This window comes from Dipodomys ordii, unplaced genomic scaffold, assembly GCF_000151885.1.
Source record: "Dipodomys ordii isolate 6190 unplaced genomic scaffold, Dord_2.0 Scaffold43, whole genome shotgun sequence".
Taxonomy (NCBI): Eukaryota; Metazoa; Chordata; class Mammalia; order Rodentia; family Heteromyidae; genus Dipodomys; species Dipodomys ordii.
Genome location: NW_012267259.1, coordinates 1,909,061 through 1,929,076, shown reverse-complemented (window position 1 = coordinate 1,929,076; position 20,016 = coordinate 1,909,061). Strand labels below are relative to the sequence as shown.

The window sequence follows — 20,016 nt, the reverse complement described above, 5'->3', positions numbered from 1 at the left end:
AGGAGGAGGCAACAATGCTTGATAAGAAATGTACTCATTACCTTGCCCATGTAATTGTAACCCCTCTGTACGGTATTTTCACAATTAAAAAAAAAGCCAAATTAGTCCAAAAAGAAGGTTATAACCTAATGAGGAATTAAGAAATGTGAAAATATGCACATATACCTATATTATATAAAATATCATCACCTTTTAAACATACTAAAATTAAGATCTTTAAAAATAATATTAAGCTAAGATTTTTTTTGGGGGGTCCGGTCACGGGACCTAAACTCTGGGCCTGGGCACTGTCCCTCAGCTCTTCAGCTCAAGGCTAGTGCTCTACCACTTGAGCCACAGCACCACTTCCAGCTTCTCTCTTTTTTTGCTTATGTGGTGCTGAGGAATCGAACCCAGGGCCTCAGGCATGCAAGGCAAGTACTCTACCACTGAGCCACCTTCCCAGCTCCTAAGCTAAGATTTTTAAAAATAATATTACTTTTTTTTTTACAACCCTGTATTAGTCAGACTTTTCATTCCTGTGACAAACACCTGAGTGAAAACATCTTAAAGGAAGAAGGTGGTTCGTGGTAGGTTGGTGCCACTGCTTTCAAATCTATGACTAAGACAGAACCTCATGGCTCAAGGGTGTGGTGGACAAAGCTGAAAGAGATGAAGGAACTGAGGATCAGCTCTTCCCTTCAAAGGTGTCACCCTATGACTGCCTTCTTCCAGCCAAGCCCAGCCTCCTAAGGTTTCCATCAGTTCCCCCAAATAATGCCATACCACCACTTGGGGTAAAGCAATGGGAGCCAATGGGAGATATTTTATACTCAGCCAATGATGTGATCACCACAAAAGGCAAGGGGACAACCATGGGTACAGAAAAGCAGGGGCCTTGACTTTGGTTTTGTTCCGTTGATCCTACTGTGCTGTGACTTTATATCCAGAAAAAGCAGAAACTTGTTTTCTGTTTTCAGTTTTATTTATTGAAATTATAACATTTTCATAAAGAACTATTCATGTTAATTCATCTCACTTTTTTTGTGAGGAGGGAAGTATTTTACTTCTGACCTAAGAAGGCATTTTAACAGGTCAAATTGAAATAGTATACGTTTGGTTTTTGTTTTTCCTTGAATTTATTTTAAAGTAAATTTACTCTTTCTAAAACCCTTATGTTTTTCTTTTGCATAGACTTTCTCAACCTTTATGATAAAATCACTATAAATGGTACCAGTTTCCTTATGTTTGTACTTTTTTTTCTTTAGATAGGATCTTCCTGTGTAATCCAGGCTGGCTTCAAACTGGAGATTCTCTTGCCTCAGCCTCTTGAGTAGGATTAAAGGTGTTCATCACCACGCCCAGCTTCAGGCAGTCTTTACTGTATTAAGTTTCCTGACAAAGGGGTAAAGTACTTAATGATAAATTTTTGAGATAAAGGAGAACAGAATAAATACCACATAACATTTGACAAATACAAGAAAGCTGTTTTTCTAGTCAAGAGTTAGATATCAGTTAGAATGAATGAATTTTACTGTTTCCTTAGGAAACAATGAAATTCAAGATGAATTCTCTTTATTTCTTTTACTGCCAAATTTCCCTGGATAGGATTTCTGGTTTTAGATCAAAGTAAGTAAGAAGAAATGGCTTAACTTTGTTTTATAGAAATATCCAGGGTTGGAGATATAGCTCAAGTAGTAGAGTGCCAGTATAGAGTACCCATTAGTGTCAAACATTCACAGGGGCTGGAGATATAGTTCAGTAGTACAACACTTGCTTTAGCATGCGTTATGCGCTGGGCTTCACATCCAGCAAGACTGATTGACTGACTGATTGATAGGTAGGGGGAGAGAGAGAGAGAGAGAGAAGTGGGGGAGGAAGAAAAGAAAGAAGGAAGGAAGGAGAGGGAAGGAAGGAAGAAAGGAAAGAAGGAAGGAAGGAAGGAAGAGGAAGGATAGTTGAGAGCTGGGTATAATATCACATACCTATGATCCCAGACAGGAAGATAGTAAGTTGGAGCTACAAAGTGAAACTGTGTCTCAAAATAAAGGAAACAGCCGGGCGTCGGTGACTCACACCTGTAATCCTAGCTACTCAGGAGGCTAAGATCTGAGGATCACAGTTCAAAGCCAGCCCGGGCAGGAAAGTCCGTGAGACTCTTATCTCCAATATACTACTAGAAAGCCAGAAGTGGTGCTGTACTCACGTGGTAGAGCACTGGGCTTGAGCTGAAGAGCTCAGGGACAGCGTCCAAGCCCAGAGTTCAAGCCCCACGACCGACCAAAAACAAAAATAATAAACAAAAAAAATTAAAGGAAACACATGAACAATAACAAAAACCTAACAATGGTTCTAGAGCATGATAAATATCTTTAATGCCACTGAACTGTACACTTAAGAATGTCCAATTCACATTAAGATGATAAAATTTTTGTTATATGTATCTTACCGCAAAAAGAGGTGGAAAAACACTTGACCAAATTAGTTTTCTATAAAGCATATTGTACCTGCATGCATTATGTCCTCCCTTACAGGTGTGTAATTGATCATTTTTTGGTAGGTTCACATTTCCATGTCTTTGCCCTGTTCACATGCCTGGATTTATAGAAGAAATGCCTTTTCTTGTTCTTCTGTCTGAGGCAGAGCTCTTCGGATGCCGCATACTTGGCAAGACACGTTGGTTTGCGAGTGGGAGTCCCAACAGAGGTCTCTGCTCTGACTCTCAACAGGCTCTGTGGCTCTGGGTTCCAGTCCGTTGTGAGTGGGTGTCAGGTATGGGCAGCATTTTATTGACTTCTCTGAATGTATATTAATGGTTACTGGAAGCAATGTTTCTTATCACTATAGCTTTTTTATTTTATAGTGCCCAATTTGAGGTCAATTTGACATTTATTGGAAAATATTTACAGCAAGAAAATGGTTCCTTAAAAAAATCATGAGCTTTCCCTAGTACCAGCATAAATAAATATTCACAGCAAGAAAATAGCTTCTTAAAACCATTAGCTTTCTCCAGTACCAGCATAAATAAATATACATACATACATACAAACATACATACATACTTAGTTTTTAGGACGAGGGTATTACTCAGTGGTAGATTGCATGCCTAGCATGTGAGACACCCCGGATTTGATCCCCAGCACTTCAAAAACAAAACCACAGGATTTGATATGAAGAATAGATAAGTGGACTTTCAAGTAGAATAAGCCTGTCACAAAGGACATGCACTGTGCAGGGTATGTGGTACCAGAGTGGGTGGTGGTTTCTGGGGACTCGTGGGAGGGGAGGTTTGGTGTCTAATGGAGATGGAGTTTCCATTTTGAAAATGAAGAATTCTGGAGTGAATGGTATTAATGATTGCACTATAATGCCTGTATTTAATGCAATGAACTGAGCACTTAAAATAGTTACAATGGTAAGGTTTATGTTATGTGAGTTTTATCAGTGTTTTTTGTTTGTTTAAGCTAGTGATGACTAATACCTTTCTGTTTGTTTGGTTGGTTTTTTGTTTTGTCTTCTGTGTAGTAGGCCTAGGTACTGTCCTTGAGCTTTTGTGCTCAAGGCTAGCAATCTACCACTTGAGCCACTGTTCCATTTTGAGCTTTTTGTTAGTTAATTGGGGATGAGTCTCATGGATTTTCCTGCCCAGGCTGGCTTTGAAGCTCAATCCTCAGATCTCAGATCCTCCTGAGTATCTATGATTACAGGCCTGGCTGACTATATCATCTTTGTGCCAGTACTGAGGATTGAACTCCGGTCTTGAACACTGTTTGTTAGCTTTTTTTGTTCAAGGCTTGTATTCTACACTTGGGCTATAGTTCCACTTCCAGCTATTTGCTGGTAATTGTACTAGGTTTACATTCAATGTCCCATTTAACCTCCACAACCAATTTGTGAAGCAAGAACATTATTACTATTGGTAATTTTTTCCCGTCATTTGTGGAGCTTGAACTCAGCCTGTTCCCTGAGTTCTTTATTAGCATAAATAATTGTACAGCAGGACTTAATGTGATCTTGATCACATTCATATAATGAACTTTGATCAAATTCACCAACCGATATTACTCTTTTTTATCCACGCCACTCCTTTTAAACAATTTTTGGTGGGTTTCATTACTCAATAGAAAAATAGATGATAGATAGATAGATAGATAGATAGATAGATAGATAGATAGATAGATAGATAGATAGATAGATAATGTATTTCTATAATGTATTCTGTAATTTCTATAATTCACTTCCCTATCACCCTCTTCTTTCCCCTTCCCCACTGTTAGTTTCTACTGCGAACAGTGCCCTTTTACAATCATATTACTTTATTTGGATCTAGAGTTCATATGTGAGCAAAATTGTGCACTGTTTGTCTTTCTGATCTTGGCTTATCTTGCACAACATGATGAAATGGATTCCCTTTTATGAACCCCTGAGATTGGCCTAATTCTGACAAATCTCTGCTCTCCTCCAGGCTTCTGCATTAGCACGGTCATTCTTTGTTGCCTTTTCAGCAGATTTGTCTGTGACCCCTTTATGTCAGATCATATTCTGTGCTGATTTTCAAGATTAACTTAAGAATGATTGTGCCTAGCCACAATGTAGGTAAGGTGTGTTATTCAGACAAATGATTGACATTTTTTCTAGTTTCCTCCATGCCTTAGGAATGAATACACTACCACTGTAGTGTATTCTCCAACTATTTATAAGTATTTCATTTTGTGACTGTAAGCTAGAATATAGTATCTGTTAAAATTACTATTATTTTATAAAGTCTTTATATTTTTAAATACATACTCTGGGTAAAATAGAAAGGCTTTTTGTTGATATTATCTGTTTGCTTGTGAACAGGAGATTTGTGTTAAAGATGCAGAAGTTGTCTTATGTGGAGGAACGGAGAGCATGAGCCAATCACCCTACTGCGTGCGAAACGTGCGTTTTGGAACCAAGTTGGGACTAGATCTCAAGGTTGGAACCATTCAAATTGTTTGAATTATTTCATATGCTCTGATAGGGGTCATTTTAATAACTTATTAGAGGGGAGAAAACTGACTTTAAGACCAGTTTTTTAAATGGAATATTGGCAAAGTATGAATGATCTGAAATGTTCAAATGATTTCAAAACCCTACTTTGAGTGTTAGTATTGACCCTGGAACCCACATGGAATTTGTTGTTGTTGTTTGGTTGGTTGTGGGGCTTGAACTCTGGGCCTGGGTGCTGTCCCTCAGCTCTTCAGCTGAAAGCAACAGCACTCTACCACTTGAACCACAGCACCACTTCCTAGAATTTGATTTTTAACTTGTGTAAGCAATCATAGGTGTAGGAGAAGTAGAAAAAAGACAGAAGGAGCCAAAAAGGAAAGGCAGAGTTTCTAATAAATACTTAATAATCTGAGTTATTAAGTCATGACTTTTACAAGGTATATTTCTGAGGCAATCTCCATTAAGTGGATTTCTTCTTTGTCACAGAAAATAATTGCTTGGAATACAGATTATATGTCCCAAATCAGTTGAATGAAAAGAAATCCTTTCATCTTTAGTACTATAACAGAAAAAAATCATTGTTCTGATAAGGAATAATATTGATAATTTAAAAATTAATATAATTTTTAAAAAAACGAACAGTTAGCTGGGCATTGGTGGCTCACACCTAAAAAAATGCTAAAATGTATAAAACAATGTTAGCCCTTTCTCTGAAGGACAGTAAACTATTATTCAGCTGGCCCTCTACCACTTGATCCAGGCCTGTAGTCTGGATTTTGCTGATTAATTGGAAATGGCATCTCTTAGATTTTTCTGCCCATGTTGGCTTTAAACCACAATCCTTCAGGATTGTCTTTGCCTCCCGTGTAGCTAGGACTATAGGCATGAGCAACTGCTACCTCGTTTATATAAAAGTCTTAACTTTGCTTTTTGTTGGATTTGTTACTTACATTCAAAGAAATTGTGGGAATTGGAGGAGGATGTTGAGAGGGAAAAACTGAGAAAATGAGAGAAGGGGTGACACTGTTCAAAAAGAAATGTACTCCTTACTGACTTACATGACTAACTTCTCTGTACATCACCTTTACAGTAACAATTTTAAAAAGAAATGATATTCATCCCCACAGATGATGCTCTAACAATGAACAATTCCCTTTATGAATGTCTTTTTGCAGCTGGAAGACACTTTGTGGGCAGGACTGACAGACCAGCATATTAAGCTCCCCATGGGACTCACAGCAGAGAACCTTGCTGCACAACATAAAATCAGCAGAGAAGACTGTGACAGATACGCCCTGCAGTCACAGCAGAGATGGAAGGCTGGTCTGTGAGACTGGGTAACACCAGTATCTATAGAAAAAAGTGTCTGTAGGAAGCTTTTTTTTTTTTTTTTGCCATTACTTGGGCTTGAACACAGGGCCTGGCACTGTCCTTGAGCTTCTTTTGCTCAATGCTAGCACTCTACCACTGAGCCACAGCATCACTTCTGACTTTTTTTGCTTATGTAGTACTAAGGAATCAAATCCAGGGCTTCATGTATGCTAGGCAAGCACTCTACTACTAGGCCACATTCCCAGCCTGGTAGGAAAACATTTATCCTTTAAGTTCATACAATAGCTGGGTGCCAGTGGCTCACACCCATAATCCTAACTACTGGGAGGCTGAGATCTGAGGATTGTGATTTGAAGCCATCTAGTGCACAAAAGTCCATGAGACTCTTATCTCCAATTAGCCACCAAAAAGTAGATCTGTGGCTCACATGGTAGAGTGCTAGCTTAAGAAAAAAAAAAGCTTAGGGGCAGCACCCAGACCCTGAGTGCAAGCCCTAGGACTGACACACAAAAAAAATATGTTCTATGCAAAAGAAAACTCTTCCCTATGCATATTAAATCATAAAGTAGTGAAGATGAAGGCTCTCCTTGCTTCTCACAGGGGAAGGGCATGGGGCTGGTGCCAGCAGCTACTCTCTACCTTTTAGATTTCCCCATTCCAGTAGAGCAGTCTTGTCCAGAGGGCAGATCTTGCCAGTTGTTTTTCTAGTTCTGCTGTATACAAGTTTTCTAACCTCAGCAAGTTTTAGTCACTGAGCATCTGTAAAATAGAGATAACCGTAATTGCCTTTCCTAGTTATGTAAAATTAGAGTTGTCACACCAACTAAGGGAAATATTTTTCCTCTGGAAAGTGATAGTAAAACTAAGGTGGTATTATTCCTGATTTATCTTGTTGCTAAAATGATAGATTATTAGAGAGACAAAGTAGATATGTTTTATAGGCAATTGTATCGGTGAGAGATCAAATAATATCTTCAGGTTTTCTATCACTATTAAATTTTAGTCATCAATTACTAGTGGTATAGACTACTTGGTATTGGTGTAAATTAAATTGTCCTGACATTTCCATACATATGTATAATGTATTTGGCTTATATTCACCCTAACTTGGTAACTTTTTTGATAACTTCTTATCTCACCATTACCTTCAGTTAGCCACCAAAAAGTCAGAAGTAGAGTTGGGACTCAAGTGGTAAGAGTACTAGCCTTGAGCAAAAAGCTATGAGAGAGCACTCTGGCCTTGCCCAGTACTTTGGTCCATTGTAAGCTGTAGCTAACCACTACCACAGTCTCTGAAGCATAGACACAGACATTGTGTTAAGTTCTCCAGTGGGGAAGCAAGTTGTGTAAAGTATTAAAGGCTTGTGATAAAGTGCTCTGTGAGCAAAGGGTAGACCAACTATGACATTGAAGGATACTTGCTTTCTCTTTGTATTTCTTCTTTTTGGTTTTCCTTCTTTGAGAGTTTTTCTACTATTTCAGCAAACGATGCTGGCTACTTTAATGAGGAAATGGCACCAATTGAAGTGAAGACCCGGAAAGGAAAACAAACAATGCAAATGGATGAGCACCCCCGGCCCCAGACAACCCTGGAGCAGTTACAGAAACTTCCTAACGTTTTCAAGAAGGAAGGAACAGTTACAGCAGGGAATGCATCGGTGGGTGTCACTGCAGATCAGGCATTTCCTGATGTATTCTTTCCAAATGATGACATTATGTTTAAATACTTGCATGATGGTCTTTAGTTATGTAGTTATTTAATCTAGTAATTTGGGTTTTATTTGCCCGACACAAAATAATCTACTCTGGGCCCTAACATTCTTCTCATTCCTTAATCTCAGCATTTTTCATTTTCATACTTTTTTCTTTCTCATGAATATGGTCCATCAGATTTCTTTTTACATCCACCCACATCTGGCTATATGCTTTTTCTTGGCTTTCTTTCCTATTATCCCTTAGTGAGGTTTTATTTTGTGTCTAGGAGAATCCTTACATTCTCCAGAAAAGAACCACAGTTCTGTCAGTTGGTGTTCCCTTCTGCCATTGTTTCTTTCATACCACCCTCTTCCTGGTTCTGCTCCATTAGCAATCCTGAGCCATTGGTGCAAGCCTTAAATAACTGTGTTCTTCTGCCTGTTTTTAAGGGAGTATCAGACGGTGCTGGAGCTATCATCATAGCTAGCGAAGATGCTGTTAAAAAACACAACTTTACACCACTGGCAAGAGTTGTGAGCTATTTTGTGTCTGGCTGTGATCCTACTATCATGGGTATTGGTAAGTTCCTAGCAAAGCAAACTGGTTGGGCTACTTTTCTGGAAATAAGCCTTTTTAGTATTTAGAGTCTGATTCAAATCAAAGCAACTCACTTATAGAGATTGTCACTTACATAATCATCTTGATAAAGAACTATCCTAGATACAGTAGGGAACCCAAGGCCATGCAAACTCCCTATGGGCAGCAGTTTGTCTTTTTGAGGTTATTTAAATAGGTAAGTCTGTTTGAAGTATTTAAAATTAACACATGGCTGGGTACTGGTAGCTCATGCCTACTATAATCCTAGCTATACAGGAAGGTGAGATCTGAAGATCATTGTTCAAAGCCAGCCATGAAGTTCCTAACTCCAATTAACCACCAAAAATTCAAAAGTGGAGCTGTAGCTCAAGTGGTAAGATGTTAGCTTTGAGTGAAAATCTATGGGAAAATACCCTGGCCCTGAGTTCAAGTCAAGTATTTGGACAAAAAAAAGAGGAAAACAATAAAGTAATAAGAGAATTACATGGTTCTGTTTGGGTTGTAGGAACTGTAAGATAGGAGAAAGACTTGGATGAAGTAGAGAAAATGCTTGGAGCAGCTGGCCCAGCGCTCTGCCAGGCATTCTGCATTGTCAGGAATGGCTGTCACTCTCATAATATTCTTCTGGCTAAGCCAAGGTTTATTAGCAAAAAGGCCAATTACAAAGTTATCTAGATGATAGTCTTGGCCTGCTAAATTTGAATTAGAAGTGAGACAACTACTCAGGAGGCTGAGATCTCAGGATTGTGGTTCAAAGCCAGCCCAGGCAGGAAAATCCATGAGACTCTTATCTCTAGCCAACCACCAAGCTGAAGTGGGGCTGTGTGGCTCAAGTGGTAGAGAGCTAGACTCAAGCAAAGAAGGCTCAGAGACAGTGTACAGACTCTGAGTTAACCCTAGGACCAACGAGAGAGAAAGACAGAGCCTGAGACAGAGACAAAGACAGAGAGGGGAGAACAGAGAGGGGAGAAGGTGGGAGGGAGAGGAGGAGGAGGGAAAAGACATGGGACAGAGTTTTTTTGCTGCAAGCATGGCTATGGACAGGTGATACAACTGTTAATAGCTTTTGTTTTGTTTTCATTGGGCAATAGGAAGATAATTAATTAGATGTCTCACCTGTAACAATAATATTACAGCTCTGAGACCCTGCTTTGGCTTATCCATCATCATCCCACAGCCCAAGGAAAAATCAACCCTGGGGTATGGATTTCAGATTCATGATAAGTCCAGAGATGCTTCTAGGTTAGGATTTTTTTCTGACTAACATGGTTTGTGAGGGGGGCCCTAAGGTAGGAGGAGGAAAATAATGTTGCTGCCCTGAAGCCAGTGATCTTTTCTGTCAGCTTCTAGGTGCTGGGGCCATAATGCCACATGAAGATCACCCTATTCACTATCACATCACTTATCTCTGGGTCAAATTCTCAGGTGGAAGAGTTAGCATGTGACCACCTTGTTATTTTTCACTTAAGCAGGATATTCAGGCATCTGCTGACGGTCCATTTCTGTTAGAGTCTTGAAGGCTTTAACTACTCACTGCTGGCAAAAAAAAAACAAAAAAACAAAACATAACTACTGTCTTAGAAGTGGAAAGTAGCTAGAAAAAAACGAGATAGCTGATTTCAGATGCCAGTGGCTCATGTCTGCTAACTACTCATGAGGCTGAAATCTGAGGATCACAGTTCAAAACTATCTCAGGCAGGAAAGTTTGTGAGACTCTTTTTGTCACCAATTAACCAGCAAAAGGCCAGTGGAGATGTGATTTAAGTGGCAAAGCACCAGACTGAGCAAAAAAAAATTAAAAAAAAAAAAAGCCAGGCAAGGGCAGGAAGCCCTGAATTCAAGCTCCACTTCCATCTGAAACAACAAAAAGAAGCGTGTATATTGTATATTGGAATGATATCTAGAATTGGGTGCAGCTGTTCCCACCTTCATTGGCAATCAAAACCCACCACCACCTCAACTCCTGCCCCAAGATTCTGTTCTAGTAGATCCAGAATAGAGCCTTAGCTCCTGGGTTGATTTATTTAGTTTTTGATGATCCATCAACCTTTTCTGGTTTAGGTCAGTAATCATTTTACAGTTGCTTTTTTCAGTTTAACCTTGGGTTCTCAATAGATTTCCATCCGCTGCTGAGCAGGGAATATGTGCTTTCCCAGCTTCTAGTTCTGGCCCGGATGCTTGCCCTCAGATACAAGGAGTGCCACTATGAGAGGATTCACATGTTTCTTCAGGGCTTGCACAGCGTCTCACAGTCAGACACCTCCTTCCCTTAGAAACTACCTGCCACTTGTAGTGTGGGATTAAAGGGTGTCACCAGGTGACTAAGCAGTGGAGACTGATGTGGCCATCGAGTGTGCAAGAACAATACGTCCTCAGAGCTGTGGGTACCTCACGTAGCAATCCATAGCCCTGCACTGGAGCTGCAGACTCAGGAAGAGGGAGGAGCCAGGACTTGAACATGACAGTGATAGCTCAGAGGCCATGCACAGTTTTAGAAGGTTACCTTTTCCTAGGCCTCCTAAGGCTGGTGGTGGAGGTGGGTGGGTAGAACTTTGAACCAATTTGAACTGAAGCAGCTCTAGCTTGGTCGTTATTGGGCTTCATTTGTACTAAAGATTCCAGTGCTTTAAAAGGTAAAAGTTAACCAAGTCAAAACACTTCTAAATTCTAAGTTGAAACACCAACAAGTTCCCAGAGTCACACAGCTATTAGTAGCAAGTTCCACTTCTAGAAATCAGATCTCCTTTTAAGAATACTAAACCTTTCTGAGAGCGAGTAAATAAAAAGTGTGGTCTAGTATTGTCAGACTCATTTTATGTGTCCTTTACCACCAAAGGATACTTCACCTTTTTTTCTCTTTATAACTTAATGATCTCAAGTATTTTGTTACAGTCATAGAATGATGACTAATAATCGCATAACTATACTAGATAAGTGATGATTTCTTGTTTGTTACAAATCTCACTTTCATGACTTGGACATAAAACAAGAGTCTGGAATTCAATACTATATTAAGTCAGTCACCACACAGAACTACCACATTCAATAAAACACATTAACTGGATGATCCTCTTCAGTAAGCAGACTTGTCCAAAGAACAATTTAATTAGACTACAAAGTGAATTGATACTATATTTACATTGCATTATGTTTTTGTTATTAAGATTCATCTTCCTTTTTACCTTAGGTATATTTGGGAAAATTATTACAGAAAGTTTGACTACTTAAATTCAACAAAACAGACCAGATTTTTTTTTTCATAGACATTTTTGGCAGCTTCATACTGTTAAGAACAAATAGAGAAAGAAATAATCTTTAGCCAGACATTTTACCTTTTGAGAAAAAATATTGATACTGATTTACTTTAAAATTTTGAGCAATGGGCTGGGAAAGTGGCTCAGTGGTAGAGTGCTTGCCTTGCATGCCTGAGGCCCTGGGTTCAATTCCTCAGTACCACATAAGCAAAAAGAAAAAAGCCAGAAGTGGCGCTGTGGTTCAAGTGGTAGAGTGCTAGCCTTGAGCTGAAGAGCTGAGGGACAGCGCCCAGACCCAGAGTTCAGGCCCCACGACCGGACCAAAAAAAAAAAAAAAACTAAATCAAAATTTTGAGCAGTATTTTTTTGGGGGAGGGGAGTCCGGTCATGAGCCTGAACTCTGGGCCTGGGCGCTGTCCCTCAGCTCTTCAGCTCAAGGCTAGCACTCTACCACTTGAGCCACAGCGCCACTTCCAGCTTTTTTTTTCTTCTGCTTATGTGGTGCTGAGGAATCGAACCCAGGGCCTCATGCATGCAGGGCAGGTGCTGTACCACTGAGCCACCTTCCCAGCCCTTGAGCAGTATTTGTGACTGTGCTTGGGACTCATCTCTTTGGAGAGTTTCGATACTTTCATCACTTTCTTTTCACTCTCAAATAACTTATTCGGCAGTCTTAAGTCATCATTGGTGATCTTCAAAAATGTAGTAGCTACATTTCATTTCAGACGTCTATTTAGTTGATTTGTATTTGTTTTATGCTGGTCCTGGTGCTTGAACTCAGAACCTTTAAGCCATCCCTGAGTGTTTTTGCTTAAGGCTAGTACCCTACCACTCAAGCCACAGCTATTTGATTGGAGGTATCACAGACTTTCCTGACTCAACTTGCTTCAAACTGCAATCCTTAGATCTCAGCTTCTCCTGAGTAGCTAGGACAACAGGCATGAGCCACCAGTGCCCAGCTTGATTTGCAATTTTTGAGTAGGGATCATTTTTTGTTTTGTTTTTTTAATTCTTTGCCTACACTATACTTCAGCAATTTTTCCCTGATGTGCCAGGGAGCTTCCTGTCTGCTATTTCCTGTGGAGATGTTGCTACTCTTTCTTTCCTTTTATCCAGCTCACCCAAATAGAGCTGAAAATACAGAGTAGAGCATGCTCCCCTCCATACCATAGACATGCATGACCTGTGATTCTAAGAGCTCAAGGTCTTCCTACTCATTTGAGATCAAGAATGATTTGTAACTGACTCAGTCCCACATATGACTCCTTTGGAGTCCTAAAGCCATTTGTGATCGATCTTCACATGTACATTTCTCATTTATAGCTTATACAAACTGCTTTTTTCCTTTTCTTCTTTTTCTGTTGTTACATCATTTATTGTGTGGTGACAAGGTAGCAGGATTTATGATTGCTGGTAACTATCAGAGTATTACTTCTTTGTTTTTTCAGTATTCTTGTTTAGTTTAAAAAAAAAAAAAAGAGGGCCGGGTACCAGTGGCTCACGTCTTTAATCCTAGCTACTCAGGAGGCTGAGATCTGAGGATCATGGTTAAAGCCAGCCCAGGCAGGAAAGTCTGTGAGACTTTATCTCCAATTAAGCACCAAAAAAAGCTGGAAGTAGAGCTGTGGATCAAGTGATAGAGTGCTAGCCTTGAGCTGAAGAGCTGCCCAGGCCCAGAGTTCAAGCCCCACAACTAACAAAAAAAAAAAAAGAAGTCAAAATAAATGACATATTTCTACATAAGACTTTTATTCTATGTAGGTCCAGTCCCTGCCATCAATGGGGCCCTGAAGAAAGCTGGGCTGAGTCTTAAGGACATGGATTTGATAGAGGTTAGTGTTTTCTTTTTATAACACAAATAAGCCACGTACTTGGATAGCATAAATGGTATTAGTGGTATTTTATAGTTCTCCTTAAATTAGTACTGTTAATGTTTCCAATGATGTACATATACATGATACTTAACCCCACCCAATTAAAATGCTTTACTTATATTTTAGTAATTCAAACATCATGGTTTCTCCTACTGAAATATGAATTCCTGGAATCTTCTCTGGACTTTGCAGAACTCTGTTCAATTTTAGACAATTAGTATACATGTCAAAATTGAGTATTATAGAAAATGGGAGCCAAATAGGTACGTCTAACCCTATTTTAAAGATTAAAATGAAAAATACAAGGTAAAAGAATTGGCCTAATAGGAAAAGCAATATCTAGTGCCAAATCCCCCAATTAGGAGCCTGCAGACTTTGTCTTTACCACCAGAGTTTCAGACAAATACATGGTTTATCCTTAAATCCCTTCTTCCATTCTTTGAAGATTACAATTCAGAGCCTCAAGGGCTTTGCTCAGTCTCATATTTGAGTCTGACTTCACATTTAAATATGGAAATACAGCAACTCTGAAAAGTGACTCATCATCATTTATAGATGTATGGAGCTCACAGCACTGTTTGCCTGGGTTCAGAAGCCTGCTTTGACCATACATTCTACATATCTTTGTGTCCCCTTGAAAATGACTGAATCAACAAAAGAATACTATTAGGTCTAAAGGCAAATAAGATACCATTGTGGGAGAACACAAAAATATAATAGGAAAGAAAACAATGAAATGTGCTCTCCCAACTCCGTGAAAGTTAATCTTCCTTAAAACCAATTTTTTTAAATAAAATTCTGTAATTGATTTGTAAAGAAATGGCAAATGAAACAAAGCAGTTCTCATAGCCAGCCTGGTAAGTGTAAGTCTAACAATATACTTTTCACTTCTGCCATATTTTGCCATGGTAACCATCACCTTTATGCCTCAAATTATCTTTATTGTCCCTTAGTTTTATTTTGGAAGGATGTCTCTCAGTACTGGGTAATAATAATAATAGCCAGCACTTAATGAATACTTGCTATGTGTCAGATGATACACTAGATACTATCCAGGATCTTAACCTTGAAAATGACTCTTGTATGATAGTACAGTTGAATTTTGCTGTTGAGGAAATACAATTATAAAGCAGAGTTTAGAAGAACATGCACAGGGACACACACTAATAAATGAGAAAGCTATCCAACTAGTTTTCTTGCTCATGGCTGATGTTCTACCACTAAGCCACACCTTCAGTCCTGAATCTTTTTGTCTAAGTAGAAATAGGCTTTAAACCACCATGCTCCAGGTCTCAGAATCCTGAGACAATAGTTTAGGATTGCAGGCATGAGTCATGAGCTCCTAGCTCCATTTTTTTTTTTTTTTAAAGAAGCAAGTCTCACTCTGGAGCTCAGACAGTCCTCAAACTTGAGGTCTTCTATCTCAACCTCTCATGTACTGGGATTATAGGCAAGTGCCCAACTGTCTACTCATTTTTAAACCTAACATCTTTTGTAAAGGAAGATACTTCTAGATAACTTTGAACATAGTTATTTTGACTAATTAATGAAAGCCATCTTCTCTCTTGTTTGTCTCTCGGTCTCTGTTCTATCTCTGTTTCTCTGTCTCCCTCTGTCTCTTTGTCTCTGTCTCTGTCTCTCTCTCTTTTCCTGAAATCATAGTATCTTTACATGGAATGACTGAAGATAAGTTCAAATAACATTGTGAGGAAACTTAGAGAAAAATAGAATTAGCCCTTGATATAGAACTAGGCCTAGGTTAAGAATCAGTTTGTGAATAAGGATTCTTATTAATGTCCTTTTCTTTCCTAAGGTGAATGAAGCTTTTGCTCCCCAGTACTTGGCTGTTCAGAAGAGCCTGGACCTTGACCCAAGCAAAAGCAACGTGAATGGCGGAGCCATTGCCTTGGGTCACCCGTTGGGAGGATCAGGATCAAGAATCACTGCACATCTGGTCCACGAATTAAGGTACTTGCTGGAAGTGGCTGAATTTTAGCTGTGCTGTTCTGAATCCAAAACACAGGAACATTTATTTCTCTCTTGTCTGTGTCCTGGCACTGGTTTAGACCAGAAGTATCTTATATAGGTTAGTGCTGTGATCTGGCCTTCCAGACGGCTCTGCTGTGGGATTCTAGCGTTTCCTTTGGTCTACTCTGTGTCCTCGGCAGGGAGCCCATCCCTGGCGCTGGTGATTAGCAATGAGCAGATACTAAGGCTCAGTTCCCCAGGGCCTTGGTTCTCATGGCACTTGGTCTGAGTGCCTGTACGATAAATATATTTATGAAAAAAATACTGAGTAAGTTCTTCATGATCTAGATGCCATCATTTAAGGAACCTAACTAAGCAAACTGACAGAGTTAGAGCTAAGCTTTTCCTTCATGGTTTCCAAGGCTCCAGGGTGTTTGTACCTTGCAGCTTTGACATAAGAGCGGCTCCATGTGACTCTGTTTTGAGCCCTTTTGTTCTGTTGGAAAATTTGAAGTAAGCCAAATATGTAATGCTGACAAGAAAAATCACTCCAAATCCATGTTTTTTGTTTTGTTTTGTTTTTTTGGGTCTGGTCATGGGGCCTGAACTCTGGGCCTGGCGCTCAGCTCTTCAGCTCAAGGCTAGTGCTCTACCACTTGAACCACAGCACCACTTCCAGCTTTTTCCTTTTTGCTTATGTGGTGCTGGGGAATCGAACCCAGGACCTCAGGCATGCAAGGCAAGCGCTCTACCACTGAGCCACCTTCCCAGCCCCCAACTCCACGTTTGACCCAAATAAAGGGAGTTGAACTAGAGCATGGACATGTATAATAATAATTACTGGATCAGGAAACAGATCTGAGATCATGATTCAAAGCCAGCCTGGGAAGAAAACCCCATGAAACTCTAATCTTCAATTCATGACCAAATGCTGGAAGTAGATCTGAGACTGAAGTGGCACCAGCCTTAAATGAAAAAGCTAGGGGCAGCACCCAGGCCCTGAGTTCAAGCTCAAGTACCGGAACAAACAAACAAACAAATCTTGGATAACTTTTTCAGGTCACTATCTCAGGGATAAAAACAGACCCTAGTAAAGTATATGAACTCTTTCTAATATATCTGTTTTTTTTTCTGGACCTGGGGCTTGAACTCAGGGCCTGGACACTGTCCCTGAGCCTCTTTGTGTACCACTTGAGCCACAGCACCACTTCTGGCTTTTTTTTAATAGTTTATTGGAGATAAGAGTCTCATGGGGACTTTTCTGCCTGAGAGCAGCTTTGAACTGTGATCCTCAGATCTCAGCCTCCTGAGTAACTAGAATTATAGGCTTGAGCCACCAGTGCCCAGCTTTATATCTGCTCTTTTATATGGACCAACTGTACTAACGATATTTATTCTAAAGTGCCATGAGAAGAGTCCAAACTGTCCAAGTCAAAGGGGCCCTTCCTGTGTCCCTCCTGAGCAACCCGTTTATCTGATTTAGCTCCTGTTCTCATTCCTTTCCCACGACACACTTGAGTTGTATATTTGTTTTGGTTCATCTAGCCCTGAATCTGTTCTTCCTCTCTTTTACTTTGTCATTGTTTGTTTGTCTGTTGTGCTGGTACTGGGACTTGAACTCAGGTCCTCACACTTTTGCTCAGCTCTTTAGTCCACAGTTGATGCTCTATCACTTGACCCACATCTCCCTGTCGTGGTTTTGCTGGATATTGGAGATTACAGTCTCGTGGACTTCTGGACTTCGAAATTCTCAGAACTCAGCCCCCTCCATAGCTAGGATTATAGGCTGACTTCAATGCTACTTTTGAATAAGAAAATTCAGTTTACAGAATTCTAAAACCTATTGTGAGTGTAAGCCAACATGGAGGATTTGAGAAAAGACTGAGGAAATAAACTAAGGTGATTAATGCAGCCTGTGCTTGGTGACTCACACCTGCAGGGAGCCGGGGCGAACGCCATTACAAGGTGCCGCCCAATTCCTTGCAGCTTTGAGGTAAACAACTCCATATTAGGCAGTGTTTGGCGGGACTGTGGGTCCTGGGCTTTGCGCATGCGCGAGCCACTTGGAGTCCCCAGCCAATCCCGTGGCACCTGGTGACGGCGAAAGGCAGACAACCAATGATAGAACGACCCGTGTCCCTATTCCCTATATAAGCGGCCATGTTTTTGTGCGCGCTCTCTCGCGCTCAAGCTCTCCTACAAACAAGAAGGCTCTCCAATAAAGCGTGATCTGAGAAGACTCCTGGTGTGGTGGTCGTTCTTCCTCGCTGGCCGAGAAGGCGTTCGCCGCACACACCTATAATCCTGGCTATTCAGGAGGTTGAGATCTGAGGATCAAGGTTCAAAGCCAGACCAGGAAACTTATTTTCAATTCACCAGCAAAGTGCCAGAAATGTGGGTATGACTTGAATGGCAGAGTACCATCATTGAATGAAAAAGCTGATCAAGAGCAAAAAACACAGTACTGATACACATAAAGAAAATTTTTTGTAAAAAAAATGGCTAGCTGGGTGCCAGTGGCTCATGCCTATAATCCTACCTACTCAGGAGGCTGAGATCTGAGGACTGCAGTTTGAGGCCAGCCTGGGCAAGAGAGTCTGTGAGACTCTTATCTCCAATTAATCACAGAAAAAGCTGGAAGTGGAGCTGTGGTTCAAGTGGTAGAGCACAGTCCTTGAGCAAAGGAAGAACCCTGGGACAATGCCCAGGCCCAGAGTTCTAACTCTAGGACCGAAAAAGAAAGAAAGAAAGAGAGAGAGAGAAAGGCAGGCAGGCAGTCTAACAGTGCAGCTGTGACATATGAATTTCATTTAATTAATTAATTGCGTTACTCTTCACTGGGGTTGCTCTGAGCCATTGCTTGCTCTCCTAGGCGCCGCGGCGGGAAGTACGCAGTGGGATCAGCCTGCATTGGAGGCGGTCAGGGCATCGCCCTCATCATTCAGAACACAGCCTGATGAGCCCTGGGAGCCCAGCGCCCGCCTCCTACCCAGCCAGGCCACAGGACAGCAGGTGACCTGCAGAGCAGCTGCCACTCTGCCACACCCAGCACTGAATGAGGCCCGAGTGCAAGACCATGCAGGAGCTCCTGCCGTAGGCAGTAGGCGCTCTTGAATCTGCCCAGTCAAATACGACATGATACTGAACTAAAGCTCAACAGTCCAAGGCCTTAAAGGAAGCCCGTCCTTGCCAAATAACTACTGTGCGTGCCTTAGATAATAGGATTATGAGGATACTGAATAAATGTTGCCTTAACTTTAGCCAATCTTTTCGTGTCATTTTTTTAAGTTTTGTAATTGTCATAAGTGTGTGAAATTTAGTATTTTACCATTTTAAGTGCACAGTTTAGCAGCATTAAGGACATCCACATTACGGGCACTCAGCTCTAGATCTCTTTTGTCTTGAAGAACTGAAACTGTCTACCAGTGAAGCTACCCTTCCTCCTCCTAGCCCCTATCTCTGTATTTCACCCTCTAAGTACTTGTAAGAAGTGAAATTCAGCCAGGCCCTGGTGGCTTATGCCTGTAATCCTAGCTACTGAGAAGGCTGAGATCTGAGGATCGCAGTTCAAAGCCAGTCCACACAAGAAAGTCCACGAAACTCTTATCTCCAATAAACCACCAGAAAACCAGAAGTGACGCTGTGGCTCAAGTGGTAGAGCGCATGCCTTGAGACACCCAGATGCTAAACATCTCCCAACACACAGCTGTTACCTAGCCCAGAATTCCCACTGTGTATCCACTCATCCCCCTCGCCTCTCACCTTCCCTTTTCATGTGTTGATCTACGTAAGCTTGATTTGTGCCTGTACTAGGACTTGACCTCAGGGCCTTACATTTTTGCTTGGCTTTTTCTGCTTAAGTCTGGCTTTCTACCACTTGGGTCACACATCTACTTCTAGCTTTTAGCTAGTTAACTGGAGGTATGCATCTCATCAGATCTCAGTCTCTTAAATAGCTAGAATTATAGGTGAGCGACCAGTGCTTGACTAACAGAAGTTTTTAATTAGAAAAACAGTCAGCTTTCTGACTTTTTCTCCTGTTGTAGTTTCTAGGCTTGGGAGAAATTAGATAGGCAAAGTAAATGGGCTAGTAATACAAATATGACATCGCTCTTTCTTAGAGGCATAAAGTCTTTTGTGGACACAGGAGCTCCATGGAGAAGCCTTTGTCCCATGCATAGAGCTTCTCCAGTCCGGAGGCTGCTGGCAGCCTTGCTATGTTAATTCTGATTGTAGACACAGGCTCCCCCTGTTTACAGACCTGAAGACTTGATATTGAACCACCTGCTCCTCACCTTCTTTTCTTCCACTAGCTTCCTGATATGTCCTTTTGTCGACTGCTC

General features: G+C 40.7%; 1 protein-coding gene across 1 annotated transcript in view; it reads left to right on the top strand.

Annotated features, from left to right (window-relative positions):
- Acaa2 (acetyl-CoA acyltransferase 2) overlaps window positions 1-18,933 on the top strand; it is a 25,688-nt gene extending 6,755 nt beyond the window's left edge. The window contains exons 3-10 of the mRNA XM_013018883.1: window positions 2,587-2,751; window positions 4,822-4,938; window positions 6,129-6,276; window positions 7,768-7,943; window positions 8,430-8,559; window positions 13,593-13,663; window positions 15,519-15,673; window positions 18,546-18,933. Of these exons, the coding sequence (XP_012874337.1) occupies window positions 2,587-2,751; window positions 4,822-4,938; window positions 6,129-6,276; window positions 7,768-7,943; window positions 8,430-8,559; window positions 13,593-13,663; window positions 15,519-15,673; window positions 18,546-18,630 (1,047 nt within the window). The 3' untranslated portion in view covers window positions 18,631-18,933. The remainder of the gene's footprint in view (window positions 1-2,586; window positions 2,752-4,821; window positions 4,939-6,128; window positions 6,277-7,767; window positions 7,944-8,429; window positions 8,560-13,592; window positions 13,664-15,518; window positions 15,674-18,545) is intronic.
- Window positions 18,934-20,016: the final 1,083 nt, after the last annotated feature.